This window comes from Natrix helvetica (assembly GCF_964273705.1).
Source record: "Natrix helvetica genome assembly, chromosome: 1".
Classification (NCBI taxonomy): Eukaryota; Metazoa; Chordata; class Lepidosauria; order Squamata; family Natricidae; genus Natrix; species Natrix helvetica.
In genome coordinates this window covers 315,317,165-315,341,550 of record NC_138548.1, presented here as the reverse complement: position 1 = coordinate 315,341,550, position 24,386 = coordinate 315,317,165, and the positions used below count along the sequence as shown (strand labels likewise).

Here is a 24,386-nt window from a genome sequence, read left to right as displayed (position 1 = left end):
AGCTATTTTTCGCCTTCCCCAGGCTCCAGATGCTTTATAGGAGCCTGGGGAGGGCGAAAAGAGCCCCCCCCCGCCCCCCCGGAGGCTTCAGGGACCGTCCCTGAAGCCTTCGGAACGCTTAAAACCACCCTCTGAGCAAACCGGAAGTAGCGCTCCGAAGGCTTCAGGGACCGTCCGAGGCTTCCCTGATGCCTTCGGAGCGCTTAAAACCACCCTCCGAGCAACCCGGAAGTCACTTCCGGTTTGCTCGGAGGGTGGTTTTAAGCGCTCCGAAGGCTTCAGGGAAGCCTCCGGACGGTCCCTGAAGCCTCCGGAGGGCCTCCAGGGGGGTCGGGGGAGGCTTCTTTCGCCCTTCCCAGGCTCCTATAAAGCCCCTGGAGCCTGGGGAGGGCGAAAAAAGCATGTAAAAATGGGGGGGGGTCGCGCACTGCATTATGTGTGTGGCACACCCGCACTCGACCCCCCTGCGCTCCCCCCACTTGTGGCACGCGAGCCAAAAAAGGTTCGCCATCACTGGTATAGGTGGTACCTTGCTCAATAATAGTAACTGTGAGAGGGATCTTGGAATCCTAGTGGACAACCATTTAAATATGAGCCAGCAATGTGCAGCAGCAGCCCAAAAAGCCAACACAGTTCTAGGTTGCATAAACAGAGGGATAGAATCAAGGTCACATGAAGAGTTAATAACCCTTTATAATGCCTTGGTAAGGCCACACTTGGAATACTGCATTCAGTTCTGGTCGCCAAGATGTAGAAAAGATGTGGAGACTCTAGAAAGAGTGCAGAGAAGAGCAACAAAGATGATTAGGGGACTGGAGGCTAAAACATATGAGGAACGGTTGCAGGAACTGGGTATGTCCAGTTTAATGGAAAGAGGGACTAGGGGAGACATGATAGCAGTGTTCCAATATCTCAAGGGTTGCCACAAAGAAGAGGGAGTCAAACTATTCTCCAAGGCACCTGAGTGTAGAACAAGAAGCAATGGGTGGAAACTAATCAAGGAGAGAAGCAACCTAGAACTGAGGAGAAACTTCCTGACAGTTAGAACAATTAATCAGTGGAACAGCTTGCCTCCAGAAGTTGTGAATGCCCCAACACTGGAAGTCTTTAAGAAGATGTTGGATAGCCATTTGTCTGAAATGGTATAGGGCTTCTTGCCTAGGCAGGGGATTGGACTACAAGACCTCCAAGGTCCCTTCCAACTCTGCTATTGTATTGTATTGTATTGTATTGTATTGTATTGTATTGTATTAAATGCTTTCATTTTTGGTTGTTGCTGCAGTTTCTTGGGAGATACCACTAATTGCTTCTACTATTTTGACAAAGATTCAAGACTTTATCTAGATCTACGATTTTTAATTTTAAAGGTGTTTTTATCCTTAGCTATCTTCTGCATTTTATTAATAGAAAGGATAATTTATAAATGCAATAAATAAATAATTTTCACAATGATCATTATATTAGAAATTTGTGAAACAAAGTTATGGCATGTTTTGAAGAATGAGTTATATAAACTCAATATTTTAAATGTAGTACGCTAATACCACTAAAATGTCTTGTCTTGAACAAACCAATTTTTTTCATGAACTTCTCTATAACATATAAAAAAGCTGCCTAGCAATTTCGTTTTATTACAACAAAAAGTAAAGATACTTGCGAAGCTAAAGGGTGCTTTCGATGTAAATGTTCTTGTAGTTCCCTTGTGGTCCATACTGCTGCTCTACAGGCAGGATCGGTTCTAAAATCAAAACCAACCTCAAGTGTATAATACCAATAGCAATAATCACGGAACTAAGATTAAATCAAAATTAACTATTGTATTAGGAAGAACAAGCAATTCACACCATATATTACATACAAAATGCTGTTTTGAATGTGCCTTCCCCAGGCTCCAGAGGCTTTATATGTTTTTTTTAAAAGTTTGTTATCGTAACAATAAAGATGAAAGATAGGAAACCGTCTTTGACACTGAACGCAGAAAAAATACGCAGATACTTTCATTTGGGTAATTACTTTTTGAGTTATCTTTTGAAATTAATTTCATTATCTTTTCACGTTAGAATGAACAATGTAGGAAAAAATAGTCCTCTATATTCTATGTTCTCACTTTAATTGTAGCTGCATATGTTGACATAAATATCCAATAAACTGTTCTTCAGATTGCAACACAATGCAAGAAACTGAAAGTCTGTTTTGTTTTTTTAAATTTTGTGTCAGAAACTCCCAACCCTTTAAATATTATTTTTCAAGTGCTTCAAAAACCACAAAACTAGTCATTATCTCACCCAATGGGCAAAGATAAGATTTTTTGACAATTTATACAAACTATTTTTTAGGAATGAAAGATGTGCAGCATCTTTAAATAATCAGAACAGAGGTTTAAACTAATATTCACTGAGCACATTGTCAGAGGCAATGCATTTTTGTCAATATTTTTTATGTAACAACTAAAGGCTTTCGTTTAAAAAGAATAGGGAGGTGGGGCCAATCAGAAGGGCTGACTAAAAACCAAATGGGAATTAAAATTATAATCAATTTTAAATTAATATTATGATTTTCTTATCTTAGCCAACAATTTTGGTTAAGAACTGTCATAACTAAAAAGCATGGAGCTGCTGTTGATCACCCTTCAAATCCTGGTATTCTATCACATCCTGAAAGGGTGTAATTCCTAGAGGAGATGACTAAAGAATCCAGGGGACTGTATGTCAAGAATATATATACCTGGTAGGATCGCCCAAGAAAAAAGAACATCCTAACTATTCAGCTAATCAAGCACATATATTGGACAGTAAAGATATCAGAAAATACTGTTCAGTTAAAATGGAGATGCAAAAACAAATACATATGTTTTGCAACTGCTTTGTTTACATTTGTTAAAATGTTTTTATTCCTAAGATACCTGAAGCTGAAAGCTAATATATGTCTTCCATTTTAGTTCTGAAATATATCAGCAAAACAAAGTGTGTTTCTTTTTCATTGAAATATGATCCACAATACTCCGCTATTATAAGTCTTGGCCCATTTCTATAAATTAATTCCATCCACATGTTACACTTATATTACAAATACTTGCCATTTTTCTCTCTTAGGTTTTCAGGACTTAGGACTAGGAGAGACATGATAGCATTGTTCCAATATTTGAGGGGCTCCTACAAAGATGAGGGAGTCAAACTAATTTCCAAAGCACCAAAAGGCAAGGCAAGAAACAATGGATGGAAACTAACCAAGGAAAGAAGGAACCTAGAACTAAGGAGATATTTCCTAATGGTGAGAGCAATAAACTAATAGAATAGCTTGCCTCCAGAAGATGTGGGTGCTCCATCACTAGAGGTGTTTAAAAAGAGACTGGACAGCCATTTGTCTGAAATGGTATAGGACAGGGATGACGAACCTATGGCACGCGTGCCACAGGTAGCACGCGGAGCCATTTGTCAGGGCATGCGAGGCGTTGCTCTGTCAGCTGGCCAGTGCGCATGTGCGTGCTGGCCAGCTGAGTTCAGCCTTTTTAAAAGCCATTTTTTGCCCTCCCCAGGCTCCAGAGGCTTTATAGGAACCTCCATGCCCTTCCCCCCTGGAGGCCCTCCGGAGGCTTCAGGAGCTTCCCTGAAGCCTCCGGAGCGCAAAAAACTGGCCCTATGGGCAAATCGGAAGTTCGGGAATGGACTTCCCACTTCCGGTTTGCTCGTAGGGTTGTTTTTAGTCCTCCGGAGGCTTCAGGGAAGCACGGCTCGTAGGGTTGGTTTAAGCCCTCCGGAGGCTTCAGGGAAGCCTCTTGAAGGTCCCTGAAGCCTCCAGAAGGCCTCTGGGGGGGGGGAGGCTGTTTTCACCCTCCCCAGGCTCCTATAAAGCCTCCCGAACCTGGGGAGGGCGAAAAAAGCATGCAAAAAATGGGGGGGTCCTGCCTCTCATGCACGCATGCATACTGGGGGGTGTCACACATTGCATTATGGGTGTGGTACACCTACGCATGACCCCCCTGCGCTCCCCCCTTATGGGATGCGAGCCAAAAAAAGTTCCCCATCGCTGGTATAGGATTTCCTGCTCAAGTAGGGGACTGGATTAGAAGACCTCCAAGATCCCTTCCAACTCTATTATTCTGTGTCCTATTCTATGTTCAACTTCAACTTTTCTCATTTTTCATATTTAACTCATTATCCTCTCCTAAAATAATAACTATTTTCAATTGCTATTAAAATAGAGGGGTCATACTTTCTATTACCTTGCTGTATAAATCCATATATCATAAGATGTCAATAGAAAATAAACAGTTCCACAAGTCCGGTTATAGGTAAAGCTGAGAACTGGCTGTAACATTGGGGGATAAGGAGGTGGCAAAACGGTGCATAATTTCTTCCCAGTTTGAACAGAGAATATTCTTAAACTTTGAAAATAAACAGAGAAAATTTAGTAAAAATTATAAAAAAAAACATTTCATGGTTATAACATAAATAAAATAAACCTTAAATAAAGATTTTGTTGTCATACAAGGCTTCCATATAGTCAATCGTCATAAATTAGGGAAGTTTGCTTTCGTTATACCGTATATGGTAACATTTTAACTGATATTGTTATCCCCAAGTGTACTTAATTGGGGCCTATTTCAGTCCTTATCAGAATTTAGTTCATATTAAAAACACTTATATCTAACAAAAATCCTAAAAAAGGTTTAGAGGAAGATTGCCAGTTTTATTGTTGTTTTAACATACCTGTTGTCAATACCCATTGCAGCCACCCTGCTGGATTTCCCGACAGCGCTACAGATGTGGAAGTGGTTTACGGGGCTGTTGACAGAACTCCAAAAGCTGGTAAATGAATTCAGATCATAAATGTGAACATTACGAGCAGAGCAGCAGTAAAGAAATTTATCTTCCATCGTGCCAATCAAAAGTATTCCTTCTTGGAAGAGAGATAAACTGGATGAAGAAGAATAGCAGAATAGACCAAATGTAAGAACAAAAAAAGGAAGCCAGCGGACAGTTATGTAATGACAGAACAAAATTTAACACATCCATATTGATAATAATTTGCACAATTGAACCAGAGTCTTCATAGATGTTTCAGAATACAACTTCATTCCCAACCAATAGAAAGGCTGAAGGGAATAGCAATTATATTCTAAATACCTGAGGTAATTTGTTTGAAGAAGGCTGTACTTTTGTCAACAAATGAACACATTACATAATTTGTTAAATTATTACTGTAATAATTTCTGTATAATCCCAGAAGATGACACAGAAAGATGCAGAACACACAATTTTTATTTAACTCCACCTGAAAGCTACTATAGTTATGCATCACTGAGGTAGTTACAATGATTCGTGCAAGGGAAAAATCCAACTTCTTTATAAAAATAAATTTCTTTTATAGACACTAATTCAAAACAACTTTATACGTACTAATATCTATGTTAGCTCCAGTTTATTTTGAAGCCTGTTTTGCACAATGTTAATGTTTATATTCTATTTATACTTTTATATTTTATTTATATTTTATATTTTAAAAGCTTAATACAAGCCTACTTATTGTATGCAACTGATATGAAATTGATCCAAAGTTATCCTGTCACCCTACGTCCTTCTGAATATTTTTAAAGTGCCAATCGAATGCCTCAATTGCTTTGATATCAAAACAACCATGTTTTCCCCAAAATAAGACAGGGTCTTTTTTTCTTTGGACCCCCGAAATCAGCGCTTGGCCTGATTTCGGGGAGGTCTTTTGAAGTGCAGGAGGCGGCAAGCATAGTCACCTCATGGCTGCTGCTATGTTGCAATATTTTGGGGGAGGGCTTATTTTCAGGGGAGGGCTTATTTTAGCACATGTGCTCAAAAGCCCAATTAGGCTTATTATCCAGGGAGATCTTATTTTCAGGGATGCTTGTACAGCTTACTCTTTCTGTATTTCTTGCTGAAATTATTTTCCCTTTTAATATGTACAGCGCTGCTGACTACTCTATCACTAAAATCTTCCATAACATTTGCCTATCTTATGAAAATTGCCTGCTTTTCCCAGGAGGATTCCCCTCCCCCACCCATAAGCCTGATTCTTGTCTTCAGTTTCACCATTTTATTTTCATCTGAAATCAGAGTAGGTAATACTATCTGCAATCAATCCTCTCTCCATGCCTCCATTAAAGTCAGTATTTTGTAATAGAATTTCTATACCCTGATATTTGTATAGGCATTTTTATAGCTGCTCTTTTTTTTGTTTTCTTACCAAAAGACTTCTTAATGCAGATTTACCACTATAATACCATAACTAAAAGCATTTGCTTATATTTTTAAAAATCCCCTGTTTTTACCTTTCAGCTTTTTATTTTGTTTTATGTATATGGGTTTTTTTTTGCAAGCTACCCAATATTTCTTTTAAAAATTAAGGCGTAATTTATAGGCTATTTAATTGTTGAAAGGGAATGAAGAGTTTTCATTAACTTAAAATCTGATGTACTGATGGTGAGTTCAAAGGAGAGTTTGGTTACTGGTTACAAGAAGATAACAAGAGAAAACAATGATAATCTGACATTCTCTGCATGTTCCAGAGCTGCAAAGTATATTCACAATTATAGCGCCATGAATGTTGGAATAGACTTTTTTCAAAGCCTCTGAAGTGCCCTGATTTTTTTAAAAGTACATATTTTAATATAGGAAACTCATGGACTGATGCTCAGGAAACTTTCTTTGTAACATTGTCTTTGGATTCAACCCAGGAAATATGTAGATCTTTTTTTAAAAAAAACAGGTTTTTTTCAGCTACCTGTAGAAAGCATCCATAGAATCAAATGACCAGAGTCTGACTGATCCATCTAGAGATCCAGAGATAAATAACGAAGTAGTGTTTGGGTGCAGTAGAAGCTTTGTAACCCTTTTTGAATGACCTTGAAATACATGGAGCAAGCAGCCTTGGTCATTCCAAGATTTTACTGGATTAAAAAAGATAAGAAAAACATAGATCCAGTTACAGGTATAAAGTTGGAATCCACATATGTGAGATTCGCAGCTATGTGCATTGAACAAAGAAATAAACTTCTGTACATAAATACTTCAATGACAGTCAATGAATGCAAAAGGTGCTAGCTTATCTTATAAGACGTTATAACCATTCCCTATAATAGTCAAACCATTCTCACACACACAGGTATATGCATATTCTCCTCCCTCCTTATACTCTTCCCTACATTTCCTCTTCCTGTTGTGTATATAAATTACCAAAAGGAAATTGAAATGAGACTGAAGCAATACAGGTAGGATGAGAGGAAGAAGTAGCTGTGCAGGGAAAGGAAGGCAAAAAGGAGGAGGGGGGAGGGGCAAACTGGCTAGGGCTGAGGTGAGAGGAAGAGATGATGGATAGAAGAAACAAAAACAGGAGCCTTATTTAAATGTTAAATAAAGTGTTTAATACAATACAATACAATAGCAGAGTTGGAAGGGACCTTGGAGGTCTTCTAGTCCAACCCCCTGCCTAGGCAGGAAACCCTATACCGTTTCAGACAGATGGCTATCCAACATCTCTTTAAAGACTTCCACTGTTGGGGCATTCACAACTTCTGGAGGCAAGCTGTTCCACTGATTAATTGTTCTAACTGTCAGGAAATTTCTCCTCAGTTCTAAGTTGCTTCTCTCTTTGATTAGTTTCCACCCATTGCTTCTTGTTCTACCCTCAGGTGCCTTGGAGAATAGTTTGACTCCCTCTTCTTTGTGGCAACCCCTGAGATATTGGAACACTGCTATCATGTCTCCCCTAGTCCTTCTTTCTCTTAAGCTAAACATACCCAGTTCCTGCAACCGTTCTTCATATGTTTCAGTCTCCAGTCCCCTAATCATCTTTGTTGCTCTTCTCTGCACTCTTTCTAGAGTCTCCACATCTTTTTTACATCGTGGCGACCAGAACTGAATGCAGTATTCCAAGTGTGGCCTTACTTGTTAATAATAATTAGAAAAGCAATCTCTTCCAAGCAGGAGTTAATCTTTAGACTAATATTGAAAAAATACTCTCAAATTTCCAAGTAAAAGTACATAATTTGCTCTTTATTTTCAGTAACTTCTTCTCTTTTTAGCAGGGGAAGTAAAATGACCCTCCCCCCCACCATCTCCAAATTACAGGAAAATAGAAATCTCATCTTCTTACGGCAGAGATGGCTAACCTTTTTTTCAAGGTGTGCAAAAATTGTGTGTGTGTGCGCCCCACCCTCCTGCGCATACGCGCACAACCCCCTGCAAGGGGGAAATTTTCACCCTCCCTATGCTCCGGAGGCTTTCCTGAAGCCTGGGGAAAGCAAAAACCACCACCCCCCGAGGCCTCCAGAAGGCAGAAATGTATTGTTTCTGAACTTCCGGTTGGCCCGCTGGGCCCATTTTTTACCCTCACCAGGCTCTGGAGGCTTTCCAGAAGCTTGGGGAGGGCAAAATACAGCCCAACCGGAAATTTGGGAATGAACTTCCAGTTGGCCCATTGGGCCTGTCCTTCGTCCTCTCTAGGCTTTCCTGAAACCTGGGGAGGGTGAAAACAGCCCCCCCCCCCGGGACCCCCGGAAGGTTGAAAATCAGCTAGCTGGTGTGCCAGAGCTGAGGGCTGCCATGCTGGTAAATATGGCTGTGCATGCCACCTGTGGCACATGTGCCATAGGTTTGCCATCATGGTCTTAGGGGGTAACTGTAACATATATTCCTCTAAGCATTAATTGCCTTAGAATTCATAAAATAAAACATTTTTTAAAAATTGCAAATTTCTTTCATGGATTTAATAGAATAGTTAGGAGAATTAAGAAGGAATTTGGGAGGGAAGTAGGGAGTTTAAAAAAAAGTAAATAAACAAACAAACAAATTTCTCTTTGTAGAAAGCAAGCTCAAACCTCTGGGTAGTAGCTCCAGCTGAGATTAAATCAATCCAATCTAATCCATTCCATATAAATCCTTTTAAAGGTTATTTTACATATATTTTTTATATATCTGTCAGTCTTCACTGCCTAAAAGTAGTATCTTTTGTCACACATTATTCCTGTTCAATTTTCTGAAAAGATTTACAGGTAACTAACTACATTAAAATATCAGTTCTGTTTTTATGATATTGCTGATCAAGTAGTGTAAATTTCATAATATTAATGAACATCTTTCTGTTAATATCATTAGAAGTGGATTAAAATAACTGAGGTGCCAACTTACTTTCATTGCCTTTTGAAGAAGTAAGCAAAATGTTAACATTAGATGAGTAGACACAGGAGAGAATAGAACTTTCATGTGCATTGAGTATCTCAAGTAGCATTTTCCCATTGATATCATAGCAGAAGAAGTGGTTGTCAGAAAAGCAGTAATATCTTTGCATAGTGATATCAAAATCCATGTTTGTACACCATTTCTTCCCCATGTGAGGATATTCTGTACTACAATTCAAAATATTAGCAAAATATTGAATTATGAAAACGCCACGAACATTCTTTAAATCTGTTTTTCTTAGCAAAAATAAAAATAAAAATAGAGAGAACTCTTTCAATCAGATAGTAAAGAGTCCCGGCATTTTAACAAGCGAAAGCATATTTTTTCTATAAACCTATAAACAGTGATATAACAATACCAATACTTTCTCACTAATATTTGGCGAGAACTAAGCTGACTTGATTATGTTCTGGCAGAACAAAAACTGAAATGGCTTTTTTGTTCTAAGCATGAAACAAAATTTCTGAAATGTACACGTTGTATAGAGAACAGAATACATGAAATAGCCAATTTCAAGCCTGGGAATGGCTCCATTTCATGGTGACTTAATTGTAAAAAGATAAAGGTTCCCATCGTACATATGTGCTAGTCGTTCTCAACTCTAGGGGGTGGTGCTCATCTCTGTTACAAAGCCGAAGAGCCAGTGCTGTCCGAAGACATCACCATGGTCATGTGGCTGGCATGACTCAACGCCGAAGGCGCATGGAACACTGTTACCTTCCCACCAAAGGTGATTCCTATTTTTCTACTTGCATTTTTACATGCTTTCGAATTGCTAGGTTGGCAGAAGCTGAGACAAGTAACAGGAGCTCACTCCGTTACGCGACACTAGTGATTCGAACCGCCGAACTTTCTGATTGACAAGCTCAGCGTCTTAGCCACTGAGCCATCACGATTTTATAATACTCATCGTTCAAACTGCAAGATGAGAACAAGACTCTCAGAAGAACACGGGATTAGTTCTGAAAGTCAGAATATTCAAAATGGTTGTTCTAAATTCAAAATATTTTGCACACTTAGTGAATATAACACGATCAGAGGAATTTAATTTTGTCTCCTATTCTTATGGTTAGACATAGCTTTCTTAGCATTTTACTGCATTCCCATATATTTAAGATATATAATTTGTGACAAAATAGAATGAACACATATACAGATTTAGCTCATAGCTATGTAGTAGGTAATTCAAAGCTCAGAGAAATAATGTACCTAAGGAAAAGACTGTAATTATACATTGGAATAGGATTAAAATCAAGTGGGAGCTTCTTTTCTTTAAATTTCCAAGTCTAAAAGACAGAAAGAAATATAAATATATGCATAAGCTTATGTAAATATACATTTAAAAAATGAATTATGATTCGATATTTGAAGTGGATATCCAGAAATTTAAGAAAAAAATAGTGTAACACAGTGCTGGGTCATAATGGGATTATAGAGAAGTTACAGATCATTTATGATTTTTAAAAGAACTTATTATTCAGATCTGTAATACCAATGAAGGAGAATATTGTAGATCAGGGTTGAAACGAGGAGTCCCTGGTGCTCTCATTCTCAGTGCTAGCCCTGATGATGTTACCTAGTCTGGATACGAAACGTCTGCAAGAAAATAATCAAGCTCAGAGAGCATTGAGGATCCCTAAGATCTAAGGGGAAAAAATTCAATTCATGGCAATGGCAGCTACCTTCATTACATTTCACCCATACCTGTTTTTTTCTGTGGTGAGTATATGACACTTTGTTAACTAATTCAGAAAGATAAACTAGTCTATTCTCAAAGTAATTGCTTGTACAATATATTCATATAATTACATACATTTTGATGGGAGGGTAAACATAAGCCTTCTTTCACGAAGCCAATAAATCCAATGAGTCAAGAGAAAGGGAGACATTATATTTTTATGGAACAGATTGTTCCTTTTTGAATAAAACTCCTGCATTCTACACTACTCGAAAGAAATGCCAATTATTAACCGAAACTTCCTAAGAGGTTTCTGATCATACAGAGATATCGGGAATAACATCTAAATATGTAGGGCTTTAAATAACAAGATATAGTATCTCCTGTACAGATCCCTTCCCAAACATCCAATTTCTCATATTACTGATCATTTCAGCAGCAAGCAAACCTATCAATAATAAGGAAATAAACCATCACCTTTACTCCTGTGATTCCTCCGCTGATAAGTTCCTCTTTCACTGGGTTAAATGATATAAATGTCATTCGTCCTAAACCTGGATTATCTACAGAGCAAATTTCAGCATAGTTCTTGTTGTAAACCTTAAGAAACAATTATCAATATCAAATTAATCAAATTTAGTGGAATACAAAACAAGCAACCAACCAACCAAGAATTTAACTACCGGTATATACCTGATCACCTTTCAGAATTTGAAGACCTTCCTTTTTAGGATGGTTTTACCATATAAACTTTTTGCTGTTTATTTTTTATCAATTTCTGCTTTTTAAGCACTATTGACTTTAGCTGCTGTTGTCTATATTTTATTTGCAATTTATAGCAATAATGTTCTAATGTATTTGCTGGAATTCTAGAATTCTGTAAAGGACATGATATAATTTTTAAAAAATAACAAATCAACATGTAAGCAAACCAGTAAGGAAGCAAACTTGTTTAAAACAGAGCCAATAGTGCAAAGAAATTCCCATCTACCAAAACATGCATAAGTTACGGCTAATATGTGAAATTACGCATTTTATAGAATACCTAGGAAATTTATAGAATGCCAAAAATGGGATATCAAAGTATGAAACACTTAATATTTCACACATTTCCTAGACATTCTATGCAATGTCAAAAGGCAAACTTGCAAAGTGTAAAATATTAGCACCTGAGGGTAGAACAAGAAGCAATGGGTGGAAACTAATCAAGGAGAGAAGCAACTTAGAACTGAGGAGAAATTTCCTGACAGTGAGAACAATTAATCAGTGGAACAGATTGCCTCCAGAAGTTGTGAATGCCCCAACACTGGAAGTCTTTAAGAAGATGTTGGATAGCTATTTGTCTGAAACGGTATAGGGTTTCCTGCCTAGGCAGGGGGTTGGACTAGAAGACCTCCAAGGTCCTTTCCAACTCTACTATTGTATTGTAAATATTCCCACTAAAATGCAATTCTAACCTTTCTTGATGCAACAAGAAGGTAAATTCTAATAGTAAATTGTAAATCTACAATAGTAAATTGTAACTATATCTCTCAACTTGTTTTAGCATATCCATACATAGCTACCATTATTGGTCCTCAGAAACTCTCTAGTTTTAAATAACATATTTATGGTGCCTTAATGTTTATTGTAGTAACAACATTATCATCTGAGGTTGGAGTTAGAATGACTTTATCACACCCTAAATATATTTTGATTGAATCAATCCTAATCTCAAATCTGTATATACCATTTTAATATATTTAAAGACCTGAAGTCATTGCTATAGCTTTATTAGAAGTGCCAAGTCTTTCTTCCATCTTTCAAATATTCCAGAAATGTCCACTTTAAAAATATTCTTGACCTTTTGATAGGGATATATTATAAGGAAATATATTAGCTTACCTTTATTGCAAAGTCTTTTTGCAGAACAAAGTAAACATTGTATTTTTCAGAGTAAGTGATGATTCTTGCCAAATTAAATTGATACTTTGGAAAATACATGTCTCTTTTAGCTAAAATGTTAAAATAAACATTATGATTAAACTTGATAACCAAATTCACTCTTAAATGAATATATAATACTCTTTTCTAAAAAATAATTAACTATTTACTAGACACTAATAATTGTGTTTCTAAGATGGCTACAGCAAAAGGGAAAACCATTGGATAGTAAGCATAGAATTGCAAGTACCTTTTTAGCAGGCTGTTAAATAAATTACTCTATTTAACCAAGAAGACAAACAGAGAAAAAAAAGAATAATGTATATGCCATCAACATGTGTACTTGCTTACTTATGTTGCAGTATATATCCTAGCACCTACAGTTCAATCTTCCTAGTAAGATAATACATAAATCCATAGAAACACATATGCCTACTTAATGCATAAATAAAAGTTATTTGCATAAATGCTACCTTAGTTTTGACTCAAAATTTTAATGTATTTCCAATAATTCTGGAATAATGGGCAGAAAATTATTTTCTAAAAGGATTCAAATATTCAGTAAAACAATCATACTATTATAAAAATATTGGAAAACATTAAAACCTCAACAGTGAAATGATGCAAAAAAGAGTTAATATCAAAGTTTTACATATGCTACTATAATAAATCTTATAAATGCATTCTGGATTCTGATAATAGATATATCTCTACAAATAGAATATATAAAAGGAAATGGAAGGCCATCTTTTGATTCACCTCACCAGTAGAGTTGGAAGGTAGCAAATCCAGACTGAAAAATCCTCTTCCGTCTATCAGCACCAGTTTTTTACTCCTGTTGTTATATGTTGCTACACAGGATTGTGAAAAGGAGTGTTTTTAAATCACAACTATCAAGAAAATAATCTTGCTTTGTTTTATAGTAAAAAGCAAAGTGAGATTCAAAAAACAGAGAGGGCTATAAATGTGAACTCTATTGAATGTTATGCCTAAGCTCTTTTCAAGAGACGCTTCTCTGCAAAAAAAAAAAAAAAAAGGTAAGAAGCAAATGTTGTCAAACTACTACTATTCCTGCTTCAATCTTGGTCCCAAAGATGCTTTTTCAAAAGGCAACTGGACTTTATTTTTTTCCTTGAAGATGTTTCACGTCTCATCCAAGAAGTTTCTTCGGTTCTGACTGAATGGTAGGGAATGGAAGGATTTATATTGGTTGCAGATCTTTGGTCATTAGCACTCTGAAGGATGATCATTAACTCTCTGAGAGTCATTGAGAACATTTCTTGTATCTTCAAGGCAAAATCAAAGAAAGTCCAATTACTTTTGGAAAAAACACCTTTGGGACAACCATAACCTGGATGACTGAGAATCTCTAGAGACATGCTTCAGTCTTTAGTGTAACTTCTTGATACTGTTTGATGGATCTTCCTATTCTGAAAAGCAAATTGGGAGTAATGATCTTCATGAACAAAAAAAAAAATCAATTAATATGGCCTCTTTGTTCATTCAAGATTTCCTTGGAATTCCTCAATTTTTTTTCAAAAGCAAAGATTAAATCAAGGCAACTGTGTTTCTATTACAGATTTCAATCAAGGCCACTGACTCAACACCTCATGTCTGCCAAACAATAAGTAGAGAGTGGCATAAAGATAAAGGATTAAAGATTTACTCTGTGTCCACTCTTTGCTTATCACTCTAGCAGTTTTCTGACTAGGTGATTGCTTAACTGAAATCATTTCCTTTTCTCTTTCTTCCTAGGCACTTACATGTGGTGCACATTGTTATATACTAGCAACTGTTGTAATGGTTTCCACCAAGGTCCTCTGTTCCGGCGGGAACAGATATTTAATCTCATTGGTCGAAGGGTCTGACAGCTCCCTATGAAAGGGCTGCTGTCAGACTCAACCTTCGCTGGATTGTACGTACTTGTTCTGTTACAATAAAGAGCTGTTGTTGCCTTTAGCCTGAGTGTGCCTTTCCATTACCTGATCTAACACACATGGTTTTTGATGATGTCTATAGGTGTAAAGTTTGTTTCACTAATCCTTGCTAACATTAGGTCCTGTTCAAATATCTAATCTCAAATATACACAAACAACACTTTAAATTTCAATAATTTCTCCAGACTTTTTATTTAAATAAGTAACATTTATTTTTCTCTTACCTCCTACTATATCTAGATTATGATAAGGTAAGCTTTTAATAAAAGCAAAGCCAAAGGTAAGATAGCTAGTAGTCTTTGCTGTAACTCTGAAACAGAGGGGGGAAAATCAAATGTTTGAACACACTGAAACAGTTTTTAGAAATATATCAAAAACATATGCATAAAATAAAATTTTATACAAAGAAAAATGTATCTGGTAGGTATCTAATTATCCACATTCTCTTAAAAGGGGAAAACTCATCAACTTAAAACCTCAGTATGTTTAATATTAAAGCTCAAAAAGACAGCTACATGTTTTTGTTATCCTAAAACTCAAAGTAGTACAAGATGACTTGCACAAGAAGATGTGGAGAGGACTTCCGGTTCCGGCGGCTGATGGCAACGGGCAAGTCCTTTGCCCGCTCCGGCTCCCCGGTGGGCTTCCCCACTCCTTGGGGGGCACAGGACGCCCCGGAGAGGCGTCCTGCCGGAGGAGCGGCTTGGCGGGGGATCCCTGCATCGGCGGCGGCTGGTGGGGGCCCCCCCACTTCGCTCTAGGCATCGGGGAGCAGTATCAGAGGGCGCGCAGCGTCTTCGCAACAGGCTGACCGGAGAATGAAAAAATAGAAGGAAGCAGCGGCGGTGTGGTGAGGCGCTTCCCCCCTTCATTCCCTTTCCTGACTTGAAGGATTTTTCAGCTCTTTAAAACTTTTACTTTCGGATTGCTTTGGAGGCGCGGCTGGAGGGAGGGGGATTTCCCCCCCCCTCGGACAAGCGGCTTGGAACAATTCTGCTCTCAGCCCCAGGGGAAGGAGGAGGGGGGAGAGCCAACCAATGATGCCACACCCTTGCTAAAGTGATTTTTTATTGAACTTAGCTCCATAATTACTGATGATCTGAGGACTTTGGGAACTTTGAAAACTTTGTTATGCCTCTGAGCCCAAAGCTGGCAGGGCAAGATGGCACACTTCCGTTGTCTTTATGAACTGTGAAACCTGACTCCACCTTTAAAAATTCAGGCTTCCGGTCTTTGTCTCCGTGCTACCCAGAAGAATCTCTTGTGGATTGTTACTCTTTGAACTCTCTGGGGGGGAAAATTTTACTCTACTGCCAGACTGACTAGAGAAATTCTCTCCTGCTTGGATCTTCTGCCTCCTGGACCCATCTGGCTGCTCTGCTGCTCCAGCTGTCCATTCTCTACACTGACTGAACTCTTTATTCCATAAACTATGTCTCCTAAAAGACCACCTCCTGGAAAACCTGGCTTTGCTACCTCTGCCCCGACATCAGCATCATCCAGTCCTGCTACACAATCAAAGATTACAGACCTGATGCAACCCAAAAGTACAGAGATGGATCTGCAACAAATGCTCCAGCAACTCATACAGGGCCAAGAGGAAATTAAGAAACAATTAAAGGAAATGAAAGAAGAAATTAAAGAGAACCAAGTCCAAATCTATAAGAACTCACAGAGACTGGACCTTGTGGAGGGTGGGGTGGCGGAGGTGAGGGGGGGGGGGTAGAAGCAGTGCAGAAGGGAAACAAAGAACTTGATATCCAGCAAATGAAAACAGAATTTGAGAGAATGTCCTTTTATCTTAGATTCCAAAATGTGATAGAAGCAGATGAGGAAAACATAAGGGACATCATGACAAACATTTTGGCTGAATATATTCACAAAGAAAAACAACAGATGGAATGGGAGATAGACCTGGTTTATAGAGTGAACTCAGCCTATGCCAGAACACACAATGTACCCAGGGAGATACATATTAAATTTCTTAGAAAAAGCACAAAAGACGAAATTCTGGGTGCACAAAGGGGGCAGGCACTGACATACCACGATAAGGAAATAACCATCTTGAAGCAGATCCCCAAGAAAATTAGGGAAAAAAGGAAAAATTCGCAATTGGCGAATAAATTATACCAGAAGGGGGTGTGGTTTAGATGGTTGATGCCTGAAGGTATGTTGATATTCTGGGAGGAGACAAGAATTAGAATTAACACACCCATAGAGGCACAGGCCTTTATGGAAAACAATAAAATACACCTAGAAAAAACAGAAGATCCTACAACGGATATGCAAGACACAGGAGGGGCCAGAGCTCTGCCAGCGGGGGGAGAAGGGGCAATACCAAGAAAGCTCAGATCACAAAAATGAATAAGAAAATCTCATTGATACAAACTGACCGAAAGTAGTAATGAAATTAATATGTGGATTATATACTACAATGTACAAACTGATTGAAAGTACCAATAAAATTAACATGCTGATTATATATGACTATACATTAATGTTTTATATTCAGTGGACCGGACGAGCCGACATCAGTGAGTCTTGTGAGCCCACTCTGGGAGGAGTTTGACTCTGTTGCCCCCGAGGATTTAGACGGGTTGCGTGGACAGCTGCGACCCACCACATGTTCAATGGACCCGTGCCCCTCCTGGTTGGTACTGGCATCCTGGGAGGTGACGCGAGGCTGGCTTCTGGGCCTGGTGAACGCCTCATTGAGCGAGGGTTCCTTACCGACTGCCTTGAAAGAGGCGGTGGTGAGGCCCCTGCTTAAGAGGCCTTCACTTGACCCAACGGAGCTAGCTAATTATCGTCCAGTCTCCAACCTCCCCTTTTTAGCGAAGGTTGTTGAGAATGTGGTGGCGCAGCAATTTCCACGTCACCTCGACGAATCCGTATATCTAGACCCACGCCAGTCTGGCTTCCGACCCGGGCACAGCACCGAGACAGCCTTGGTCGCGTTGGTGGATGATCTCTGGAGGGCCAGAGATAGAGGTTGCTCCTCTATCCTGGTCCTATTAGACCTCTCAGCGGCTTTTGATACCATCGACCATGGCATCCTACTGCGCCGGCTGGAGGGGATGGGAGTCGGAGGCACCGTTTTACGGTGGTTCAGCTCCTACCTCTCCGGCCGGATGCAATATGTGTTGACTGGGGGGCAGAGGTCGACCCCGAGGCCACTCTCTTGCGGGGTGCCGCAGGGGTCGGTCCTCTCGCCCCTTTTGTTCAACGCATATGTGAAGCCGCTGGGTGAGATCATCCGTGGTTTTGGGGTTGAGTACCATCTGTACGCTGATGATACTCAGTTGTACATCTCAACCCCAAGCCACCCCAACGAGGCTGTCGAAGTGATGTCCCGGTGTTTGGAAGCCGTCGGGGTCTGGATGGGGGACAACAGACTCAAACTCAACCCCTCCAAGACTGAGTGGCTGTGGCTACCGGCACCTCGGTTCAGCCAGCTGATTCCATCACTGGCCATAGGGGGCGAACAATTGCCCCCTGTGCAACGGCCGCGCAATTTGGGCATCCTCCTAGACGCCCGGCTGTCAATGGATGATCATGTGGCAGCCGTGGCAAGGAGGGCGTTCCACCAGGTTCGCCTGGTGCGCCAATTGCGCCCCCTTCTGGACCGGGATGCCCTACGCACAGTCACTCATGCACTGGTGACGTCTCGCCTGGACTACTATAGCGCTCTCTACATGGGGCTTCCCTTGGGACGCGCCCGAAGACTGCAGCTAGTCCAGAACGCAGCCGCGCGGGTAGTCATGGGGAGTACTAGGTACTCCCACGTAACACCTCTCCTGCGCGAGCTGCACTGGCTGCCTGTGGTCTTTCGGGTGCGTTTCAAGGTTCTGATCACCATCTTTAAAGCGCTCCATGGCATAGGGCCTAGTTACCTGCGGGATCGCATCCTCCCACATACTTCCCTGCGGCCAATCCGCTCTCACAGGGAGGGCCTTCTCCTGGTGCCGTCCACGAGGCAATGCCAACGGGCGACACCGAGGAATAGGGCCTTCTCTGTGATGGGCCCAACCCTCTGGAATGACCTCCCCCCCGACATTAGAACCACTACTGACCTCCGCTCCTTCCGACAGAAACTGAAGACACACCTGTTCCGACTGGCTGGTTTGGCATAATTTTTAACGTCTACCTCCTGGCATACACATTCTTACTGGTTTTTAGAGGGATAGTGTTTTAAATTTAACCTGATATTTTAAACTTTTGTATTGATTGATTTATTAGCTGTACAGTTTGGCATATTTTATCCTCCTCTTACACATGTATTTATGTAGTTATTTCTATGTTTTAATCTGTTGTATTTTAATACGGACTGTACACCGCCCCGAGTCCCTTTCGGGAGAGGGGGCGGTATATAAACGCTAATAATAAATAAATAAATAAAATAAATGTATACTATGAGTTTGGAGGGAGGGGGCGCCTACCACACTTTGCAACTGCCAAAATTTGTATACCTTTCCATTACCTTTCCCCTTATAAATGTTAAAAAAAACCAATAAAACTTCTTTATAAAAAAAAAAAAAGAAGATGTGGAGAGACCTGGCTCATAGAATCGCTAAGAGTTGGACATGACTGAGTGGATAACATCATCATCATCATCATTAAGATTAGAAAGTATTTCAGGTAGATTCTACAGTATAGATACTTACAAATGTTTTGCATCTTTTAACTCCTCTTCAGGTTGGGCTTCATCTTGAAAAGTTAATCTTCACAAAAATAAAGATTCGAATTAAACAAGGAATTGTTATTATCCTCATTTTGGGTCAATTAAATAGAATATTTTAAAAATGAAATTACAACATCCCCTCTTACTATGATAGCACACATAATGTGCCACAATGGCAATTTTTTCAAACAAAACAAAATTTTGGAATACAAAACAGTGAGAAATGAAGTATTTCTGAGTGTGTCCTAAAACTAAATTTATTGATGAATATTGAGAATCAGCTTTCACTCATTTTTAAATTAAAAGCAAAAACAGCAGAGAGCTGCCTCACCTCTGGTTGGATATTGCAAGAAAAATATTGAAGAATTTTTAGAAAAAGGAAAAGCCAATAAGTAAGCATTCAAACATAAAATGAAGATAAACCCAAGAGGAAAAAACAAAAACAGAATGCAAACATGTTTTCATGTAAGAATTATGATTTCAAATTCACCTTTTCTTTTTGACACCCCTTTTTTTCGGCTTTTTAATAGCACTGGCAATTGTTTGATTAACATCCATTCTGAAGCCTGATGATCAGCCAAAACAGAATGAGTCTTGGCTTAAGCAGATTTCTGGTACTAATAAAGAATTTATCTGAAATTAAAAAACAAAACATAAATTTCCCTAATAAAGTGGAAGTATCACACGTTTATTTGAACAAGATTTTGACGAACTCTTCAATGGAATACATCTCATGATAATTCTGTGCAGCTTATGAGAAAGAGAGTTATAGGAATCTGATCAAATGCAAAATATTCAGTATCCTATTTTTTCCATCAATTAATCTCAAACAGGTATCTTAGATCTTGAAAACAGTTTTCTGATTGAAAAAAATAATTTTACAATATTTAAAGCATTTAACTTAGAAAATGCCAAAAAACATTATTAGATATACAAGATCAGTCAGAGGAATTGATCAATGGGGCACTGAATACAAACAAAAGAAATAAAAATAATTTGCCAGACTATAATGAAAATACTACAATATTGAAACCCCATCAAACAATCATGGGAAGTAGCACAAATGTATCAATTTTAATTCTTAATACAGAAAATACAGCTGTAGTGAAAGAAGAAATATGATTATGATAAGAGGCAATGCCAATCCAATATAACTACGTAGGGAAGAAAATATGGTAGTAAATTTACCTTCCGAGGTGCCAAATTCACAGAGATACGAGACTGTAGCCATGAAATAATATAATCATAAAACATTATTATTATTGCAGACAACTTATTATTTATTTATTTATTTATTTATTTCGATTTATCAGTCGCCCCCTCTCCGCAAAGGGACTCGGGGCGACCTACAATTCAATCAAAATACAAGTGTGGCATGGAGGAGGTGACATCAATATTTAACAATCAAATACAAATGGAAGCCACTAGGTTCAAATAAATAACAATCAATTAAAACAATTAAAACAGTTAAAAACCCCAAAATTTATGTATAAAATATTAAAATATTAAAATTGCCAGGGAGGTTAGAAAGTTCTAGTTAAGCCAGGCCGGCTAGTTGGAACAGGTGGGTCGTTGTCCTGATATCTGGGGGGAGGTCATTCCAAAGGGCTGGGCCCATCACAGAGAAGGCCCTATTCCTGGGCGCCGCCCTCTGACACTGCCCAGTGGACGGCACCCGGAGGAGTCCCTCTCTGTGAGAGCGAATTGGTCGCAGGGATGTATGGGGCAGAATGCGATCCCGCAGATAGCTAGGTCCTGTGCCATGGAGCGCTTTGAAGATGGTAACTAACACCTTGAAGCGCACCCGGTAGACCACAGGGAGCCAGTGCAGCTCGCACAGGAGAGGTGTTATATGGGAGAACCTTGTTCTCCCCATGATTGCCCGCGCGGCCGCATTCTGGACCAGTTGCAGTCTCCGGGTGCATCTCAAGGGGAGCCCCATGTAGAGAGCGTTACAGTAGTCCAGGTGAGACGTCACCAGCGCGTGAGTGACTGTGCGGAGGGCATCCTAGTCCAATAGGGGGCGCAATTGGCGCACCAGGCGAACCTGGTGGAATGCCCCCCTCGCCACGGCTGCCACATGGTCATCCATAGACAGCCGGGCGTTGAGGAGGACGCCCAAATTGCGCGCCCGCTCCACGGGGGCCAGTTGCTCGCCCCCAATGGCCAGCAATGGAATGCACTGGTTGAACCGGGAGGCCGGTAGCCACAGCCACTCCGTCTTGGAGGGGTTGAGTCTGAGTCTGTTGTCTCCCATCCAGACCCGTACGGCTTCCAAACACCAGGACAACACTTCGACGGCCTCGTTGGGGTGGTTTGGGGTGGAAATGTACAGCTGTGTATCATCAGCGTACAGATGGTATCCCACCCCAAAACCACGGATGGTCTCGCCCAGCGGCTTCATGTAAGTGTTGAACAGGAGAGGTGAGAGGACCGACCCCTGCGGCACCCCACAAGTGAGCGGCCTCAGCGTCGACCTCTGCTCCCCTGCCAACACACATTGCGTCCGGTCGGAGAGGTAGGAGCGGAACCACCGCAACACGGTCCCCCTACCCCCAACCCCCCCAGACGGCGCAGTAGGATGCCATGGTCGATGGTATCAAAAGCCGCTGAGAGATCTAATAGGACCAGGATAGAGGAGCAACCCCTATCTCTGGCCCTCCAGAGATCATCCACCAACGCGACCAAGGCCGTCTCCGTGCTATGCCCGGGCCGGAAGCTGGACTGGCGCGGGTCTAGATACTCAGATTCCTCCAGGGGACGTGGGAACTGCTGAGCCACCACACTCTCTACAACCTTCGTTAAAAAAGGAAGGTTGGAGACAGGACGATAATTTGCTAGCTCCATCGGGTCCAGGGAAGGCTTCTTGAGCAAGGGCCTCACAACCGCCTCTTTCAAGGCGGCTGGCAGGAACCCCTCACTCAATGAAGCGTTCACAAGTCCCAATAGCCAGCCTCGTGTGACCTCCCAGGATGCTAGCACAAGCCAGGAGGGACACGGGTCCAATAAACATGTGGTGGCTCGCAGTCGCCCACACAACCTGTCCAAATCCTCGGTGGCAACAGAGTCAAACTCCTCCCAGCATGGTCTCTCAAGACTCGCCTGGAACACTGAAGGGGGCCCATTCCCTCCGGATTTGAGCGATTTTATCCTGCAGATATTCCCCAAATTCCTCTGTCCTGCCCTGCAAAGGGGGCTCCTGCTGCCTCTGTGACAAGAGGGAACGGGTCACCCGGAACAGGGCGGCAGGGCGGTTCTCTGCGGACGCAATAAGAGTGGCACAATATCGACGTTTGGCCGCTCTTAATGCCACAAGGTAAGTCCTTAAGTAGGTTCTTACCTGTGTTCGGTCAAATTCGGAGCGAGAGGATCTCCATCTGCTCTCTAGGCGTCTCTTGTGGCGTTTCATCGCCCTTAGCTCCTCGTTGAACCAGGGAGCCAGGGCGGTTCGTTGCCACTGGAGAGGCCGCAAAGGCGCAACCCGGTCTAAGGCCCCGGTGGCCGCACTATTCCATGCAGCCACCAAGTCCTCCATCCGGGAGCGGGTCAGGTCCACAGGAAGTGGCCCAAGCTCCGTCTGGAACCTATCTGAAACTGTATTGCATTGATTATGTGCTATCAAGTGGGTGTCAGTTCTATATAAGTGGAATGAATAAAACTTGGAAGAAAGTAAAAGTGTAATACAATGATTAAAGTGTATTAATCAAATTATAGAAATTATATTCTACTTTCAACTACAGACCTTCACGGAGTGACTTTGGGCTGTTTACCCTATTTTCAGCCTAACACAAGGTTGTTATTGTGGCAAAAAATAGGTTCAATCAATCAAACTGAAATATTTGGTTCACGAGAGCCAATGGAGAAGCCTTATATCTGTTAAGTCTACATAGAGCTCTATACCTAGAGAATATAGCTATATTCAATTACAATGATCAATAATTAATTTTCTCCCAAAACTTTGTCGGGACATACACTGCTCTATGAACAGTTTCTTGTTAGCTGCACCAAGAGGATTTACCTCTTATAAAAAAAAGGACTCCTAGGCTCATCCCCTCCACTCACACAACCCACCCATCAACTCGCTTTCTTCCAGTTACCAAAAGTGCTTGATTTAACTTAAAACGAGATTTCCAAGAAATAAGAGGAAGGTGGGGAATGAGAAAGCCCTGTTTACGACCCTCAAAGCATGGGGATAAGATGGCCAATGGTGAGAAGAAAAAGGGTGCTGGAGTTGGCGCTGGGAGAAACCTCGTATTCCCGGTGGAGTGGGGGAGAGATCCAGGAAGTCGTTCCAGGGGCGACTAAAACAGGCTGTCCAGAGATCCTCATCAGGACGTGGCGAGAGAATGGACCACCGCCCACCCTTCCAAGTTCGAACGCGGCCGTAATTCGCAAGCGCGCCGCCTTCTATTTAAAAAATTCCCAGCAAGCGGATGGGCGGGGCCAATAGCATCCGGCGTTCGAGCGACAGGAGAGTTTGTGCTTGCCCCCTTTAGCGACACTTTTACTGGAGCCGTTCCACGCCAGGAGAAGCGGAGGTGGCGGAAAGGGGACGTTACCTTCAGAACTCCATTCCCAAAACAGAATCGACTTGTAGGGGAGACGGGCGGCATAAAAATTCGAAATGGATGGGTGGGTAGGTAGAGAGAGAGAGGGGGGGGGGGTGTAGACGGACGGACGGACATCGCTGCTAAAGAAGCCCTCCCGTGATTGACATTTCCTTGGCTTTGCGGCTACAGCCCAATGAATTATTTTGAAAATGGAGGCCTGTGATTGCTGAGTAGCGGAATGTTCCCACCGAAGTGGAAATATTTATCAGAAAGACAAATGTATGGAGTTTCTAGATACTTTAAATACTTCTTTTGCAAATCGCTTTAATGAAGCTTCTGGATACTTTAAATACTTCTGCCGAAAGGAGCCGTAACGTAAGGACGAATTGAAGCGGACGCAGTACAGCC

At 40.8% G+C, this 24,386-nt stretch overlaps 1 protein-coding gene across 1 annotated transcript in view; it reads right to left on the bottom strand.

Annotated features, from left to right (window-relative positions):
* LOC309399522 (WD repeat-containing protein 87-like) overlaps positions 1-20,042 on the bottom strand; it is a gene marked incomplete at its 3' end in the record, with an annotated part of 47,729 nt that extends 27,687 nt beyond the window's left edge. Inside the window, exons 1-12 of the mRNA XM_081967421.1 lie at positions 19,919-20,042; positions 19,412-19,468; positions 14,972-15,057; positions 13,575-13,661; positions 12,772-12,881; positions 11,365-11,487; positions 10,419-10,495; positions 9,159-9,376; positions 6,754-6,919; positions 4,710-4,916; positions 4,223-4,384; positions 1,654-1,738 (exon numbers count right to left, since the gene is read on the bottom strand). Of these exons, the coding sequence (XP_081823547.1) occupies positions 1,654-1,738; positions 4,223-4,384; positions 4,710-4,916; positions 6,754-6,919; positions 9,159-9,376; positions 10,419-10,495; positions 11,365-11,487; positions 12,772-12,881; positions 13,575-13,661; positions 14,972-15,057; positions 19,412-19,468; positions 19,919-19,986 (1,446 nt within the window). The 5' untranslated portion in view covers positions 19,987-20,042. The remainder of the gene's footprint in view (positions 1-1,653; positions 1,739-4,222; positions 4,385-4,709; positions 4,917-6,753; positions 6,920-9,158; positions 9,377-10,418; positions 10,496-11,364; positions 11,488-12,771; positions 12,882-13,574; positions 13,662-14,971; positions 15,058-19,411; positions 19,469-19,918) is intronic.
* Positions 20,043-24,386: the final 4,344 nt, after the last annotated feature.